This window comes from Drosophila miranda (genome assembly GCF_003369915.1).
Source record: "Drosophila miranda strain MSH22 chromosome Y unlocalized genomic scaffold, D.miranda_PacBio2.1 Contig_Y2_pilon, whole genome shotgun sequence".
Lineage (NCBI taxonomy): Eukaryota > Metazoa > Arthropoda > Insecta > Diptera > Drosophilidae > Drosophila > Drosophila miranda.
The window spans coordinates 31717851-31735503 of NW_022881614.1; the positions used below are offsets into that span (position 1 = coordinate 31717851).

The following is a 17653-nucleotide window of genomic DNA, read 5'->3' on the forward strand; positions in this document are numbered from 1 at the left end:
ATCTGGCCGCAGAGAAGTGCGTGAGTGACCTTTTGAGGACCTACTGGTTTCCGTCAATGAGAAGTAAAGTGGCAAGTTTCATCAGAAACTGTCTACCGTGTATACTACACTCGATGCCTAAAACAATCCATAACAGAACGCTCCATAGTATCCCAAAGTCGTGTGTTCCTTTTCATACCCTACATGTTGATCATTTGGGTCCGTTGCCGAGTATTAGATCTAAGCGAAAACACCTCCTTGTGGTAATAGGTGCATTCACTAAGTTTGTCAAATTGTTCCCGGTTAATAGTACCAGCACGCGGGAAGCGAAGGATGCTTTAAGTAAATATTTTGATTTCTATAGTCGCCCTACTAGGATAATATCAGATCGTGGGACCTGTTTCACCTCGTTAGAGTTCTCTAGTTTTCTGCAGGAGAGAGGGATAGAGCACATTAAGGTAGCTACAGGTGCACCGCAGGCGAATGGCCAAGTGGAGCGGGTGAATCGTGTTCTTACTCCTATGTTAGGAAAACTGTCAGAGCCCCTTGAGCAAGCCGATTGGTATAGGTTGATGAGCAAGGTAGAGCACGCCATTAATAACTCCGTTAACAGCAGTACGAAAAAGACACCTAGCACATTGTTATTTGGAATACCCCAGAAAGGACCCGTTGTAGATGAATTAACCGAATACCTAGAGGAGAAGTTAGCGTCAGAACTTAGAGAGTTGGAAACTATAAGAGAAATAGCAAGTGAGAACATACGGTTGTCGCAGAAAAGAAATGAGAAGATGTATGCCCATAAACATAGAGCCCCATTAAAGTATGAACCTGGTGACTATGTAGCAGTCCGGCATGTGGACACAACACCGGGGATCAATAAGAAGTTCGCACCAAAGTATCGAGGACCGTACAGGATCAATAGAGTATTGGATAATGATCGTTATGAGGTTGTCGACATTGAGGACTGTCAGTTGACGCAAATACCATTCCGAAGTATATTAGAACCAGCAAGGCTTAAACCCTGGGTAGAGTGCAAGGATAAAACTATGGTCTCATGTTGATAATCGATGAAATAGTATGTTAAGTAAGACAATACCGAATAAGAAATGTTTAACCAACTGTATGCCTTAGTGTGTAGATCGTGGGCGATCTGTAGTCAGGTTGCCCGAATGTAAGATATGAATATTAGTTTATAAGATTTGAATATTAGTTTAAGATTTACTCATCGATAGTATTATAAGAAATACCCGAGGACAAGTATCGATATATCAACACACATTCATTCGAATACGCCGATCAAGAAAGAAGAACATATAATAAAACCGTGCTATTAAAAGTTTACAAAAGCTTGGATATATATTGAAGCATGATGCATTAAATTTAAAATAGAGGGAGGACGCGTGGCGTAAGCCATGGATTAGGCCAGCCGTTACCGTTCCAGCAGAGGGTGGCCAAAATGAACGTTGTGTTTGGTCACAGGTAGGGCGGGCGCGCGAAGTGATAACACCCAAGCTTCACCCACTTGATAGCCGTCTGTTTATGATTTTCTTTGTTGTTGTTAGGTTGTTGTTAGTTTTGATGTCCCGAGAAGTAGTATGTCTTCTTTTTTGTCTACATTTGGCGGGCAAGGGGGACTACCCAGCCCTGGGGTCGACAGCTAGCCGGCATTGCCCTCTGGGAAACAAGCCAAGTGTAACAAATTGGCGGCTATTCGGTATTCGCATTAACCTATTTGTACTTTGAAACTTCGAAAATGCTTTTTTTCCCTAATTGGTTGCTTACTTTATTGCAAAGTTTTCATACCTTCGTTATCAAAAGTGAGCACACGCGCACGCAGCCAGGAAGTGGAAAACAAATATTAAATTAGCAAATGGTACAACAATTTTGTTAGCAAATGCACTGCGTTTTTGAAGCTAAGCTTATTTTTTCTTTTGGCTTCGTTTTTTTTGAATCCAAACGGCTACTTTCTGGCGACATCTATTTGCCAACTTCTGAACTAAGCCAGCGATAGTAACAAAATCGATATATCAATTTTATAATCAATAACAGCATCGATAACAATAATTTTATAATCAATAACAGCATCGATATTTGGAACTTGAATTCGTCAGTATATTTACGGTATATTTTTAAAATGAGATGGTATGTTTTGGTATATTTCTGAGGGTCAGACCGTATATTTGGTCGCTAAGTCCGCGGTCACACTGCTTGCCGTTTTAAGTGAAAAACATTAAATAAAACCGCAATAAATGGTTTAAAAAAAAAAACGAATAATATTTAACTAGTATGAAACCAGTATGGGACTAGTAATTAGTATGGGAAACCACAAGCAACAAGGAGAGGCTTAAGAAGTCTCTTTTGTGTATGCCAGTGTGGGTGTGTGTGTGCATGTTAGTGTTGGTGGACAGAACAATAACAAGCCGAAAAAAGAGAAGAATGTCAATGGCTTTGAAATGTAATGGAGCAGGACCCACAGTAATGCTCCAACTTCGGCGATGAATCATAGGTGAGCTATGCGCCAACCCCTCGGCTCGACCCCATTAGGTCAGCCTGCTTTACCGCACCATATATGCATGCGGTGTGTACATACATATGTACATATCTGACAGTTGCTCTTCTTCCTTTGCAGCCACCCGAACCGTGCCTTCATATCGAACGACTAGCAATATACATATGTACAACTAAAGATGCCGCTCCTGAGCAAATGCTTTCCTTGCTTCAAATTCAAACACGAGGAGGTAATTCACAAGCTGGACTATAGCAATACACCGCTGGAGGAGCTCTACCTGAGCACCACCCGGGTGAGTCCAGAGCCACTTTGTTGGAGACTGCTTCCTGCTAACCTTCCTTTTGCCTTTTTCAGCTGCAATCATTGCCCCCGCAGCTGTTTTACTGCCAGAGCCTACGTGTGCTCCACGTGAACAGCAACAATCTGGAGAACATACCCCAGGCCATTGGCAGTCTGCGCCAGCTACAGAATTTGGATCTCAATCGGAATCGTGAGTGAGAATAAGAATTCTCTATCCCCCAAAAGATGCTCATAGATATTTGTGTCCTTTCAGTGATTGAAAATGTACCCGATGAAATCAAGGCCTGCAAGCATTTAACCCGACTGGATCTGAGTTGCAACAGCCTACAACGTCTTCCAGATGCAGTTACCTCGCTCATATCCCTGCAGGAGCTGCTGTTGAACGAAACGTACCTGGAGTTTCTTCCAGCCAACTTTGGACGGCTGGTCAATCTGAGGATTCTCGAGCTACGTCTCAACAATCCAATCACGCTGCCCAAGTACATGGTGAGGCTAGTGAATCTACAGCGACTGGACATTGGGGGCAATGAGTTCACAGAGCTTGTGAGTGAACACACAGAACCACCTCATTAAGAACCACATAAATTTTAAATCATTTGCAGCCCGAAGTCGTTGGGGAGCTGAAATCCTTGCGAGAGCTGTGGATCGACTTCAATCAAATTTGCCGCGTGTCCGCGAACATTGGTAAACTGCGCGAACTACAGCACTTTGAGGCCAACGGCAATCTTCTGGACACACTGCCCAGCGAGCTGAGCAACTGGCGGAATGTGGAAGTTCTATCAATTTGCTCCAACAACCTGGAAGCATTCCCCTTCAGCGTCGGCATGCTGTTCAAGTTCAAGTGCGAGTCGAACGGGCTGACAGAGCTTCCCGATACCATCAGCTACTTGGAGCAGCTGGAGGAGCTGGTCCTCAGCCACAACAAGTTGATCCGGCTGCCCAGCACCATTGGGATGCTGCGAAGCCTGCGGTTTCTCTTCGCCGAAGAGAATAAGCTCCGCCAGTTGCCCGACGAGCTTTGCAGCTGCCAGCAGTTGAGTGTCTTGAGTATGGCCAACAATCAGTTGTCCGCGCTGCCCCAAAACATTGGAAACCTGGGAAAGCTGAAGGTCATCAACGTGGTCAACAACTATATCAATGCGCTGCCCGTCTCCATGCTGAACCTAGTGAATCTCACCTCACTGTGGCTAAGCGACAATCAGTCGCAGCCCCTGGTGCCTCTGCAATACTTGGATGACAGTACAAAGACACAGTTGACCTGCTTCATGCTGCCCCAGGTCACCTTCAAGATGAACAGTATGCAGGCCCAGCAGCAGGCCCAAGAGCAGTACGAGTTTGTGTACGCCAATCAGCAGCATCCGCAGGCGAGTCCTTCGCGGCGCATCTGCTTTACCGAGGAGGCCACCATATTGAGCAATGCCAAAACGCAGCCGGCGCCCAGTTATCCCAGCTACGTAGCTGCACCGCCAACACCAACGCCGGAACAGATGGCGGGGTCGGTTCGATTGATGCGATCGCCCACTCCGTATCCCAAGGAGCTGCGCCAAATGGCGAAATACGTTAGGCAAGCCCAGGCAGCAGCGACGTCGGCAAACGCCAATGAGGTGAGGGAGGCCCGCGTAGTGCCCAATGGCCAAGTTCACTGTGATACCGACCATACCAATGCCGAGCAAGATGTTGTGGATCAGGCCGCGGCAAGTGCAATATACGGTGTTGCGCCGGAGAACGCCCACATCTACGGTGTCTATCAGCAGCCGGCTACGACGCAGCAGCTTCCGGTTCCTACACAAGAGTACTACGGCCTGCCCCTGGTCAACTACGAGGCGCACTATCAGCAGTTGTACGTCGAGGCCAACACCTTACCCACCACACATCTGAACGGTGAGCAGGACTACGAATTGCAGCCCTTGCAGCCACAGCAGCAGCAGCAGGCAGTGCCGCCACCTCGATTAGAGCCGCCACCCTACCATATAGCTAGAGTATATACCAAGAAAACGCCAGAGGATCTTAATCTCTACGAGTCCATGAGACAGCGCAAGCAACAGCAGCAGCAGCAGCAGTTGGAGCAAACGATCTATCAGGATGCTCTGAATAGAAACTTTAAGACCACGGCGATCGGTGCCCAGGAAGATGAGCCCATCGAACAGCTGGACTACCAAAACAATGTCAGCAATCTGGAGCAGAGCCCCGAGGACGACGAGGAAGAGCTGGATGATAGCTTGTCGCAGCACTCGATGAACTCCACGGCCACCAACAACACTTCCAGAGCAAGTCACAAAAAGTCAACCTGGATCTTTGGCGTCCACAAGAATCCGACGGTCAAGCAGGTTACCCTCAAATGGGAGAACAGCATGGGCTTTGAAGTAGCTGAGCTGCTCAATCACGTAAGTATTTTCATGTCGATTCTGTTTACGAGACGAAATGAACTCTAATTGTTGTTTTTCATAGGTGGGCATCTTTGTGAGTGCCGTTACGCCCAATACAAACGCCGCTCGCCTGTTGAGCCTCAACGACAAGTTGCTTGAGATAGACGGCTACGACCTGACCAATGCCAATCTAAAGGATGCCAAACGGGTGCTACTTAACAGTGGCACTGTCATGAATATAATGTTGTCAAGAAAATGATGGACCATTTGTTTCTAAGCCCAACCCGATTCCCATCACGAGACCGAAGACTTTTTGTCCATTTTTCTACAGCATTTTTCAAATGAGCTAAATAGCCGATATAGGATCAAACCGCTTGGATCTACCATAATGTTAGTTGATAAATCGCGCCCTCTTCCGCCCTGGCTATCCACCGATCAGTCATAGGAAACTATTGCCAGCTAACAGAGCCTAAGCTTTTCATATTTGATAGATAGGTGCATCCAAACTGCCATTTTCCACATACCTAGATGAAGTAACTACTCGACAAATAGATGAAGAACCTCATGATATGGATGATATTTGTATTTATAGTCTGTAACATGTATACTCATCATTTTTATTTTACACTTAAGCTTGATTCCGTATGTGGTTCTATGAATTTGTTACTTTAAATGACTGTATTTGCTTTGATTTATCCAAAACTAATTTTAGCTACTCAGTATTTTTTGCAAATAGTTATGTAAGCGATCAGCAAAGTCAATATTTAGTTGTGTCAATTATGAATTATAGACATTTAGAACTTCTTCGATCCCATAGCGGAAATAACTAGCTAAAATGTATAACGCATTTGTATCTCAAGCTGGGAGGCACTGACGGCACTAAATACTCGTATTTATTGAAATAGTGCAATTAGCGTCGATTATAAGTATATATACGCACATTAACAAGTATATAGACACGATAATCAGACAAAAAATACCTACAACTAGCGCCTACTCTACGCCCAGCGTTATTCAAATTTGTGCCCCAAAATTAAGTATATGTATAGACGAATTACTCGATTGATTACGAACAAAGGATAGTTGCTGTTTATGTTAGTTGTTATGGTGCAGCAATATAAATTCGATATATATATATATCTATTTACAAATACGCGTACTCCATATTTATTGTCCAATTCAGAGAAATGTATCGAACCAACCATTATTTTCCGTGGAAAATTGTTAACGAAACGAAAGTAGCGAGTGAGCGAATTCTATTCTATTGTTCTATTCTATTGGCGTTGTGATCAGTATTATGTTCTATTGTAGCTGGTTATTCAAAGTTGAGCACTGCACTCCTATATCCATTCAATTTATCTAGCATATAGAACACCACACACCTCCACACCCCACACCACACACACATACATGCATACAAATCTAGCTAACTTAAGCCAGCGCACTCATTTTGCCAATTCAATTTGATTTAAGAGCGTTTAAACAAATCACTGAAATACAACTTTCACTTTGTCATTTCGCCATAGTTTTGATTAAATCTTATCGAGCCGCCGGCAGACAACAGAGCCGGAAAAGACCAAGAACACAACCAGCTACTCAACGGCCGGGCTTAATGATTAATGTCCCCGGGCTGCCGCTGTCGTTATCGACAGTCAATTATCTATGGAAATTAATTGTCGGCGACATTTGTTGTGTGCCAGCCAGCCCGACACCCAGCGAGGCACGCAATCCGGCAGTGGACTCCGTGATGGGGTATGGACACCACTAATCCCCACGTGCCCAGCCCACAACAACATCATCAGCGTCAACGAATGTTGTCTGTTGCAGCACTTTTGGAGAATATATTTGCATAAAGACTGTGCAAGCAGCGCGGTGGTAAATTTAACTGGAAAGTAGGCAACGAAAAAGCGCAACCGAATATTGTACAGTGTGATCGAAAGGTTAAATGAGTGATACTTTGGCAGACTATTCGCTGGGCCAATACTTCAACTATCTAAACTAATAATAAAGACACTTATCTTTCAAGGAAACCAATTACCACCAAAGTATCCAATAAGCAAACCTTGTCGGAAGATGCTTTCAAAATCTCTTTTGTAGCAAATCTTCATCTCCCTATCGACGACTGATATCCATAGATTTTACTCCAAAAAACTCTGTCGGCACCCACTGTGCATCGAGTCGAAGAAGCCGTTGGCGGGCGCCAGGAAAAAGGATGACTGTGTGCACACATACACATTTCTTTTATATATCACTAATAATAATAATTACACACACACACAGAGAGAGAGAGAGAGAAGGAGGCACAGACACACACGGACACTTTGAGCTCCGGGATGATAGAGTGTGGTGCTCGGTGGGTGTCGGGCCTTGTCCTTGTCAAATGTTTCGTTATCTGTGTGGGTTGGTGTCTTTTTGCTGTTGCCACATACACCCCGCCCCCTCCACCAGCGCCGTTGGATAGCGTTAACATTCAACTACAACAGCGAGCGACTCCAAACGGCGCTTTGCCAGTGACCTTCGCGTGTTGCAACTCTGACGGGGAGATGGCATATGTTTTTGTTACCCCACTGTGAACCCTTGGTTCGATTTGACATATGATGTGCTGCCAGTTTCTTTTCAGTTCCCTATACAATCTGGCCCAAATACATTTATCAAAATCGGATCTGGTCGATTGAAATGCCAGCCAGAGGCACCAACTCATCTTTCACATCGTCTGCTGCTGCTGTTGCCACGGAATGTGGCAGTCCCCCCTCCCTCCGAACCCTCGCGTGCCCGGAGCCTGCCTACCCCATCCTATCAGTCATTAGCATTTCCGGCGTGTATTTATGGCCAGAAAATGTTGCGCCATAAACATGAGAACAAAACAAAATGCGACAAATTTGCGACGATTGCCCCTGGCCTGGGGCGGCTATAGGGCAGGAAAACGACTGAGTGGAAATGTATCCCCCTGGACCATATAATTGTCATCTAGAATAAAATATGTACATACTCGTACATAGGGGTATATCCGCTCAATTGGAGCTTCTCCAGAAGCACGGCTACGGGCATGGGCATGGGCATGGCAATTGCAATGCAAAAACCATTGCATACTTGGCAAAGTTTATTTTTATGCGAACAACGACGCTAGTGGGGGGCTATTGAGGAGTGGATACACACACCCAGGGCTAGGGGCAACAAATCAACTCTGTTTTGGCGCCATACGGCGTCGTCTGCTGGCTCTACTGTACTCAGTTCTCAGCTCTCTGCACTTTTCTTTTGCTTTTCCAGCAGCAGAAGCAGCAAAGGCCGACAAACGCGACCGCGACGCGATTCGACTCGACCAAAAGCCAAGAGCCAAGAGCCCAAAGCCAAAAGGCAGGCGGCCAACTAGTTTTTCCTCAGTTCCTCCTTTTGGCTTATATTGTATGTTGTTTAGTGTGCCATTGGCGCTACCAACGTGCGGTTCGTTCTTGCGGTTTTGTGGCAGTTTCGGGCTTTATTCAAAAGCCAACCAAATCGCGTCTACTTCGTCGGCCCAAGAAGAAGGCAAGGAGCAAAACGAAACTAGTGTGGAAAGAAGTATAATTCTTTGTAAAAATATATGTGTATTTCTTTATTTTGATCTTTCGGGAGTTATCCCTCCGATCTGATTTGTTGGTTCTTGTTGATTAAATTTAACAATTGTGTTTGGGCTTTCATAAGCCAAAAGCCGCGGAGCTGCGCTGCCAGTGACGCCGGCAGCGGAGCGGCAGAACTATGTGTTCTTATCTCTTATATGTTAGTATGTATATGTGTGAATATGCTCCGCGCTGTTGGCAGCGAGAGCGCGAGGAAAGATATATGTGTGTATGCATGTATATTAGTGCCGTCAAGTCATGGGAACATGCTGACGCTGCACTTGGGTCGCTCGAGGCATTCTTGAGTGAATCGTAATACGATCACCCAGAATGTCTGGGACTTTATTGTTACGTAAACACTGCAACAAAGTGTTACAGTGTGTATTCTTTAAGTACCGTCGGTACAGTGGGTATTCGAAATAATGAATACTTTATGTGAATGTGTATATTATATTTAATTTAATATGAGCATACTACATCTCCCTCCTTTTGAAAAAATAACGTAATCTAATGAAGTTATTTTATTTTTAGCTGTTTGTATATATGTAGTTATGTATTCTTAAAAAGAAAATTTATATATATTTATACCCGATACTCAAAATGAGTATTGGGGTATATTAGATTTGTGGTAAAAGTGGATGTGTGTAACGTCCAGAAGGAATCGTTTCCGACCCCATAAAGTATATATATTCTTGATCAGCATCAATAGCCGAGTCGGTTGAGCCCTGTCTGTCTGTTCGTCTGTCCGTCCGTCCGTCCGTCCCCTTCAGCGCCTAGTGCTCAAAGACTATAAGATCTAGAGCAACGATGTTTTGGATCCAGACTTCTGTGATATGTCACTGCTACAAATATATTTCAAAACTTCGCCCCGCCCACTTCTGCCCCCACAAAGGACGAAAATCTGTGGCATCCACATTTTTAAAGATATGATAAAACCAAAAACGCAGAATCGTAGAAGATGACTATATGTTCTAGATTGTAAAATCTCAACCAGATCGTATAATTATTATAGCCAGAATCAAGAAAACAATTTCATTCTTTCTCGCTCTGTCTCTCTCTAACACACAGGTTTCATGGTCGGCTTTGCCAATTGCAAAATATGAGTTCAAGGATCTCAGAACCTATAAGAGCCAGAGCAACCAAATTTGGTATCCACACTCCTGTGATATCGGACCTGGGCCGTTTCGTGTCCAAATTTCGCCACACCCCCTTCCGCCCCCGCAAAGGACGAAAACCTAGGGCATCCACAAATCTCAGAGACTATTAAGGCTAGAGTTACCAAATTTGGTATCCGCACTTCTGTTAGATCTCACTATAAAACGAATATCTCAGAATTTCGCCCCACCCTTTTCCGCCCCCACAAAGGACGAAAATCTGTTGCATCCACAATATTGCACATTCGAGAAAACTAAAAACGCAGAATCATAGATAATGACCATATCTATCAGATTGCTGAATCTGGATCAGATCAGATCATTTTTATAGCCAAAAGGAACAAATCAATTTGCACTGGCTACGCAGCGCCCGACGTCACGCTCAGACTGATTTTCTGTCTCTCTCGCACGCACTCTTTGTCGTGTCGTTTAATATTAGCGGCGTCTGCCGGAGGAGAGCCATACTGACTTAGTATCGGGTATAACTGTAGAGTTGCGGTCTCCGCAGCAACTCACAACGTTCCCCCTCGTTTTTTTCTAAGTTAATTATTAGAGTATTGAACTTGAATTAATATTGATAAAATTTAAAAGTTATTTGAATATAAATGCAGAATAATATATTTTTATGGTTTATATTTATGTATGGCCATACTAAAAATGATTAAGAATTAACCTATCCTTATGGACTTTCTGAGTTTTGTTTTTATTATCGGAGATTATGACGCTATCTCTTTCTCCGATACTTTCTACTCTATATGGTCCTATATTTATAAAATAAAGCTTATGACCTGTTTCATTTTTCAATAAAACTTTATCTCCTACAGCTAAATTTAAATCTTTTAACGTTAAATCATATAGCTGTTTATTTTTAATTTTATGCTCCTCGAGCATAATCCTTGCTCGTTTATATGATATTTCAAATCTATATTTACTCTCTTTAGAGTAATCATCCATGTTATATAGAGGTGCTATTCTATCTATAGTATTAAATTGAACTGGTAAGTTTGAAGTCTTACCGAAAACTAGCTCATATGGACAGTAATCATGTGCCATAGAGGGGGTTGTATTAAACCAATATACGAAGTATTGCAGCCATATATCCCAATCTGATTTGTCAGCTGAGATGTATGAGCGTATGAACTCTTTAAATGTTCTGTGACTTCGCTCTACGGTTCCTACAGTCTGGTGATGATGTGCAGTAGAAGTTATGTTTTTGATATTTAGATTTTTACATAAGTCTTCAATTATTGAATTTGTATATTCTGTTCCCATGTCCGTAATGAACGTCTTCATTGGACCGTACTTTAGAATAAAATTTTCAAAAATAGCTTTAGCTACTGTATTCGGACTTTTGTTTCTAATAGGTATGGCAACAAGGTATTTTGTCAGGTGACATATTAAGGTGACTGCATATTCATTTCCTTGTTCTGATTTACGAAGTGATCGGTGCACTATCCACTATAACCCTATCAAAAGCCATGTATGTATGGTGTTTCTGTAATAGTCAATGGAGTTATTGTGTGCATGTTTTGGACATTTTCGTATGTAATTGGTTATTTCTTTAGTCATACCTTTCCAAAAATAATGTCTTTTGACCTCGGCCAAGGTTTTTGTTATGCCTGTATGTCCTCCTTGTATGGGATCATCATGTAATGTATACAGTATTGCTTCTTTTTCTTTTTTATACCCGATACTCAAAATGAGTATTGGGGTATATTAGATTTGTGGTAAAAGTGGATGTGTGTAACGTCCAGAAGGAATCGTTTCCGACCCCATAAAGTATATATATTCTTGATCAGCATCAATAGCCGAGTCGATTGAGCCCTGTCTGTCTGTCCGTCTGTCCGTCCGTCCGTCCGTGCGTCCGTCCGTACGTCCGTCCGTCCGTCCGTCCGTCCGTCCCCTTCAGCGCCTAGTGCTCAAAGACTATAAGAGCTAGAGCAACGATGTTTTGGATCCAGACTTCTGTGATATGTCACTGCTACAAAAATATCTCAAAACTTCGCCCCGCCCACTTCCGCCCCCACAAAGGACGAAAATCTGTGGCATCCACATTTTTAAAGATACGATAAAACCAAAAACGCAGAATCGGTGAGGATGACCATATTTTCTACAGTGCAAAATCTGAACCAGATCGTATAATGATTATAGCCAGAATCAAGAAAACAATTTCATTTTTTCTCGCCCTGTCTCTCTCTAACACACACGTAGCATAGGCGGCTTTGCTTAGAGTAAAACATTAGCGCCTAGATCTCAGAGACTACAAAAGCTAGAGCAACCAAATTTGGTATCCACACTCCTAATATATCGGACCGAGACGAGTTTGTTTCAAAATTTCGCCACACTCCCTTCCGCTCCCGCAAAGGACGAAAATCTGGGGATATTCAAAAATCTCAGAGACTATTAAGGCTAGAGTAACCAAATTTGGTATCCGCACTCCTGTTAGATATAACTATAAAACGTGTATCTCAAAATTTCGCCCCACCCCCTTCCGCCCACACAAAGGACGAAAATCTGTTGCATCCACAATATTGCACATTCGAGAAAACTAAAAACGCAGAATCATAGATAATGACCATATCTATCAGATCTGGATCAGATCGGATCATTTTTGTAGCCAAAAGCAAGAAATCAATTTTCAGTGGCTACGCAGCGCCCGACGTCACGCTCAGACTGATTTTCTGTCTCTCTCGCACGCACTCTTTGTCGTGTCGTTTAATATTAGCGGCGTCTGCCGGAGGAGAGCCATACTGACTTAGTATCGGGTATAACCGTAGAGTTGCGGTGTCCGCAGCAACTCACAACGTTCCCCCTCGTTTCATTTTGAATTAGGGTCACCGGGTTGAGTAGCGCTACTCTTATTGTTCGTAATATTTTATTGCCCATATTTTTAAAATTATCTATTGAAATGTATTCAAAGATATTTTACCACGGTGCCACTTTGAGTTGGCTGATTTTTTGTTTACCGGCTTGCGTTCCAAGCCTTTGGAAAAACTGACCTAAGTCAAGGGTTCCATTAGTATACAAATCGCTAACATCATATCTTGCAGTGATTTTTTTTCCATGTTTGAAAAAACATAAATTATTATTTACATGCAAGGTCACTACTTTACGTACTTCGTCATTGTTGATGACTTCATATTCGTTGGGCTTTGAAGCTTTTGTTAGAGATTGTGTAACAGATAACGAAGCAGGAGGCTAGGATCTGAAACGGTAGACGAGCAGATGGAGGGTATGATCGAGATCCATGCACGCGTTGCTGCCGATCTCATGGTTAGTCGGGTAGAGTGGGGGTGGGGTAGGGAGAGATCGCGTCACGAGCTCGAGCATTAGGAGCAAAGACAATAAAAATAAGTTTCGCGTGCGGTTCAAGTTTCAGACGGAAGAAATTTACAGAGAAATGACGGTGTAGGGAGATGGTCAGCGGAACTAATTCGAGCGGGAGTTGCTTGCGGTGTCATTGCAACTCGGTATGCCCACCCTTCCTTGATCGCACCGGTCCAAATAGGCTGAGTAATGGGTAACGATCGCTAAAATAAACGCTCTACTTCTGCTAGGTTACGTCATCTCGGCGCCACATGATCCTTAATAACGGCAACAATTCACGGGAATTCATTACAAACAGTTTATTCATTAAACTTTCCTACAAGCTCTCATGGCTGCTAAGAGGGTAGATATATATGTATAAAGGCTATTAAAGTAATAAGGATAATATGTTCAAATAAGCTGCAATTAAGATAAATTATATATATAAAAATATCATGATGAATAATCTTATTAGACTAGGGTCAACTAATTATAAAGGGTATATTCAGGAATAATGGTAATTACGTTACACAAATAGAAATATATTCGAATGGTTTTCAGTTTAAATGCAAAAACAAGGGACGGATGGATGCATCTTTAAAGTGCACAGCAATTGCTTGTGGGGTAATCCCAATCATAAGTTCGGTTGTCGGTAGCTTCGGAATTGCAGAAAGTTACATGGCTTGCGAAAGAGGAGAACAAAACAAACACGTGAACACTTGGATTGGTCAGCGTTACAGTACGGCTGGGAAGTTTACGGTCGAGGCATCCGACTTACAGACGGATGTTATTTACACCGACTTTAGTAAAGCATTCGACTCTGTAAACCATTCCCTTTTAGCGCATAAACTTGACATTTTAGGGTTTCCGCCCAACCTGCTGAGATGGATTTCTAGCTATCTTTGTTCTAGGTCTCAAAGAGTCCTCTTCAAAAACTCCCTCTCTTTACCAGTAAAGGTTTCTTCGGGAGTACCACAAGGCAGCCATCTAGGCCCCTTACTCTTCACACTCTTTATTAATGACTTACCTTCAGTATTAACATACTCTCGAGTACTTATGTATGCGGATGATGTTAAACTCTGTGTCCAGTACAAGGACATTTCATTTCATTCTCGCTTGCAATCCGATCTCAATAACTTTCAGTCATGGTGTTGTGCAAGCTTGTTACACCTTAATGCCTCGAAATGCAAAGTTATGACATTTCATCGTTCTAGCCCTTTGTTGGCTCCCTACACCCTATTTGGTGGTTCTCTTGAGAGAATTACCCTGGTGGATGATCTGGGTGTTAAGTTAGACCCCAAGTTAAAGTTTTCCGAACACACATGGTAAATAAGGCCATGGGCGTGCTTGGGCTTATAAAGAGGTGGTCAAAGGAATTTGACGACCCCTATATAACAAAGACTCTCTATACCTCGCTTGTTCGTCCGATCTTAGAATACGGCTCCTGTGTATGGTGCCCTCAGTACAAAGTACACCAGGACCGTATAGAATCAGTACAGAAAAACTTTTTACTCTTTGCTCTGCGGGGCCTTAACTGGGATGCGGGTGTAAGACTCCCATCTTACTCTAGTAGACTACTATTAGTAAACCTCCCATCCTTAGTTAACCGTAGAAAAAGGCTTGGTGTGATATTTATGCACAACTTGATCAGGGGTGACATAGACAGCCCTGATCTGTTGAGCCGCATAAACTTCACGATTCCTATTAGACTGACTAGAAATTTTATACCGTTGTTCCTTCCACTTTGTAGATCGAATTATTCCTTGCATGAACCGTTTAGGGTCTTATGCTCGGATTATAATTCCCTCTACCATATTATATCCACCACTAATTCTCTTCCTCTTATTAAATTATTAATCCTTACACACCTTTCTTTTAATTAGTAACTGTAGTGGTATTTGTATTTTGATTGCATGCTTAGCTTCTTAGTAAGTTTAGTACTAATTTTCCTTGAATGTTAGTCTAATAGCTATCTTTCTTGCATGTTCGCGTTTGGTTCGGCTACGCACCGCGCGTCATGCGGCAGCGCCCCTCGGTCGGTTGGGCGGGAGGAGGGCTGCGTTTTGCCTGGGATCCGCGCGTAGCAGCCTTCTGCTGGTGTCACACGGGCCACTTGACGGTGCAGTAACTGCATCGCCTCTTGAAAGATGCAGTCATTGCATGTCAACGTCCAAAGAGGCATGGAATCTTTAATGTAGCTTCGACTTGCGTAAAATTTTGAATTCACATATAGCAGACGGTCACAGGTTATCACTCACATTACGATCAAATCCAACGATGAAAGCGCTTCCATGTGGTCGATGAGGGTGGCTGAAAACTTGTTAATATCAGTGTGTCAGATTAGATAGGCGATACGCGAGTATTAGTTTTAGTTCATTTCCTTCTAGCTGCACATTTCTTTATGATAAGCCAAACAAACCGAATCACACGAAATTAACTTTTAATGTTAATCCTAGGGTCAGTACAATAGTGGGGTTCCAAAGTATTATTCTAATATGAAGAAATGCATGGGCATAGCCATCATGATCGAGACACCGAATGACTTCATCAGCAACGCAAACCGTATTACGGCACCGGTAATTGTCTTCTCCTTTAGCGTTACTGTTCGTATGCAGGCGTCGTAAGCGACTTAACAATGACGAAAGTCACTGAAGAGGGAATAGTCAATTTCACACATATGTACATATGTTTTTTTTTTTTTTTCTGTATTAACTCTTAATTTTATTAAATTTTATAAGCCTGGGACTTAACTAAAGCTAGACAGGGAGCTGTATTGAGTTGGAGAGACCGGCAGGAAGTTCCGGGTCTCTGCGGGACGGCCGCAAAGCATTGCTTCGCAGGGACCATGGTTCCTCCTAGCCACTCTCGTTCCTACGGCGCTCGCACCTACGCAGCTCCTTCATGGCGCCGGCTGCAAAGTTGCTCCAGGCCGACCATACCATGGGGTCTTCCACAATCTTCTCGATCAGGTTGTTCGGCGTGAGCTGCCCGCCGGCGGCTCGCCACAACTCCTCCCTAATAAGTGAGAAGCGCCCGCATTGAAAAATGATGTGCTCAGCGTCTTCAGTGGCGTCGCCGCACCACGAGCAGTTCGGCGAGTTCTCGTGGCCGAACCTCCAAAGGTAATGGCTGAAGCAGCCGTGTCCGCTCAGAAGCTGTGTGGAATGGAAATTGACCACACCGTGTCGCCTGCCGATCCAATATCGGACATCCGGAATCAGGCGGTGTGTCCACCGTCCTTTATCAGAGCCGTCCCAGCGGCTTTGCCATGCTCTGAGGCTTCCTTCACGGGCCTGCTTGCGCGCGTCTCTCCTTGCCGCGCCGGCCCGGATGGCCTCGGCCACGGCCCTCTCCTCAAGCACCAGAAGGTCAATTGGAAGGACACCCGCCAGGACTAGGGCAGCGTCGTCGGATATGGTCCGAAAGCCGCAGCAGATCCGGAGCGCGCAGAGGCGATGAGTGGCTTTTACGCCCCTAGCGTAGCTGGCAACTTTAATTCCATCCGCCCATACGTCTGCTGCATAGGTCATATGTACATATGTATGTCACTGCACGCGTAGATAAAAGCCCATCGACCGTTTTTCACTGGTGTAGGCCGAGCAAGGCTTGTATGTGTGTGGACCCACGCCGGTACACGCTGCGGTAAATACAGTGATGCTCACATGTATGCAGACGCCACGCCGAAAGAAGATTTGGGGTCGAAGACGGCTAACACATACTGTAGTCGATCGGGACGCTGGGTATTTATATGTGTGGTAAGGTGACAAGACGGTAGTGAGTACGGCTTACGGCACTACGACCGGCGTTTCGTACGGTATTACGTACGGCCAAACCTATGGTTAGGTTTTTAAAAAAAAAAACGAACTTTAATTTTCTGTTGGCCGGCAGTTGGGGTACAATTTTCACTCAACCGATGGGTTCGGCCTTCGCCTAATAAACGTAGGAATGGTCGGCTGATCTTTTGACTAGATCTTAGCCACGATGGACACGCGGTATTTACGGTCGAGGTTAGAATTTTTCCTTTCACTGCACTACTTGAGTATTTTCCTCAGACGTCCGTCTGGGATCGCGAGTAAAATTGGAAAAAACATGCCCAAGCCACTCTCCTTCCGCTTGAGCCCTTGGTTCTCTCATTCCCCTTTTCTCACCACACCTTGACAGTAGCCGCTGTTAACTTATGTCATTTTTTCTTGCGCGTAACTGCCCAAAAGGTGCAAGGTGCATGTCTAAGGGAAGGAGAAACCGTGGGACGGTTATCCGATATTTTTCGTTGGACAGGCGCCACTACAACACCCCCTACCAAGATCACACTTGGCAGTGATACACTGAAAAGAGTGATCCATGCCTGAAACCTCATTGTTTCATATCTTTAGCATGGAATTTCCCTAGGATTCGTCCTTGTAGGTCCTCGAGTTCGTAGTAACTATTACCAAGTCTTTTTCT

General features: G+C 43.9%; 1 protein-coding gene across 1 annotated transcript; it reads left to right on the top strand.

Annotated features, from left to right (window-relative positions):
* The first annotated feature begins 2160 nt into the window (after window positions 1-2160).
* Window positions 2161-6734, top strand: LOC108160048 (protein lap1). Its single transcript, XM_017293792.2, has 6 exons — window positions 2161-2485; window positions 2609-2780; window positions 2843-2978; window positions 3042-3331; window positions 3391-5172; window positions 5237-6734. The coding sequence occupies exons 2-6, from the start codon at window positions 2667-2669 to the stop codon at window positions 5411-5413; spliced, it is 2499 nt and encodes an 832-aa protein (XP_017149281.2). The 5' UTR covers window positions 2161-2485; window positions 2609-2666; the 3' UTR covers window positions 5414-6734.
* The last annotated feature ends 10919 nt before the right edge of the window (window positions 6735-17653 follow it).

What these genes read in the sequence shown, in the direction of transcription:
- LOC108160048 (XM_017293792.2), top strand. Translation starts at nt 2,667, where the DNA reads ATGCCGCTCCTGAGCAAATGCTTTCCTTGCTTCAAATTCAAACACGAG. An exon ending in TCTACCTGAGCACCACCCGG is followed by an intron (nt 2,781 to 2,842) that starts GTGAGTCCAGAG and finishes TGCCTTTTTCAG; the next exon opens with CTGCAATCATTGCCCCCGCA. An exon ending in TTTGGATCTCAATCGGAATC is followed by an intron (nt 2,979 to 3,041) that starts GTGAGTGAGAAT and finishes GTGTCCTTTCAG; the next exon opens with TGATTGAAAATGTACCCGAT.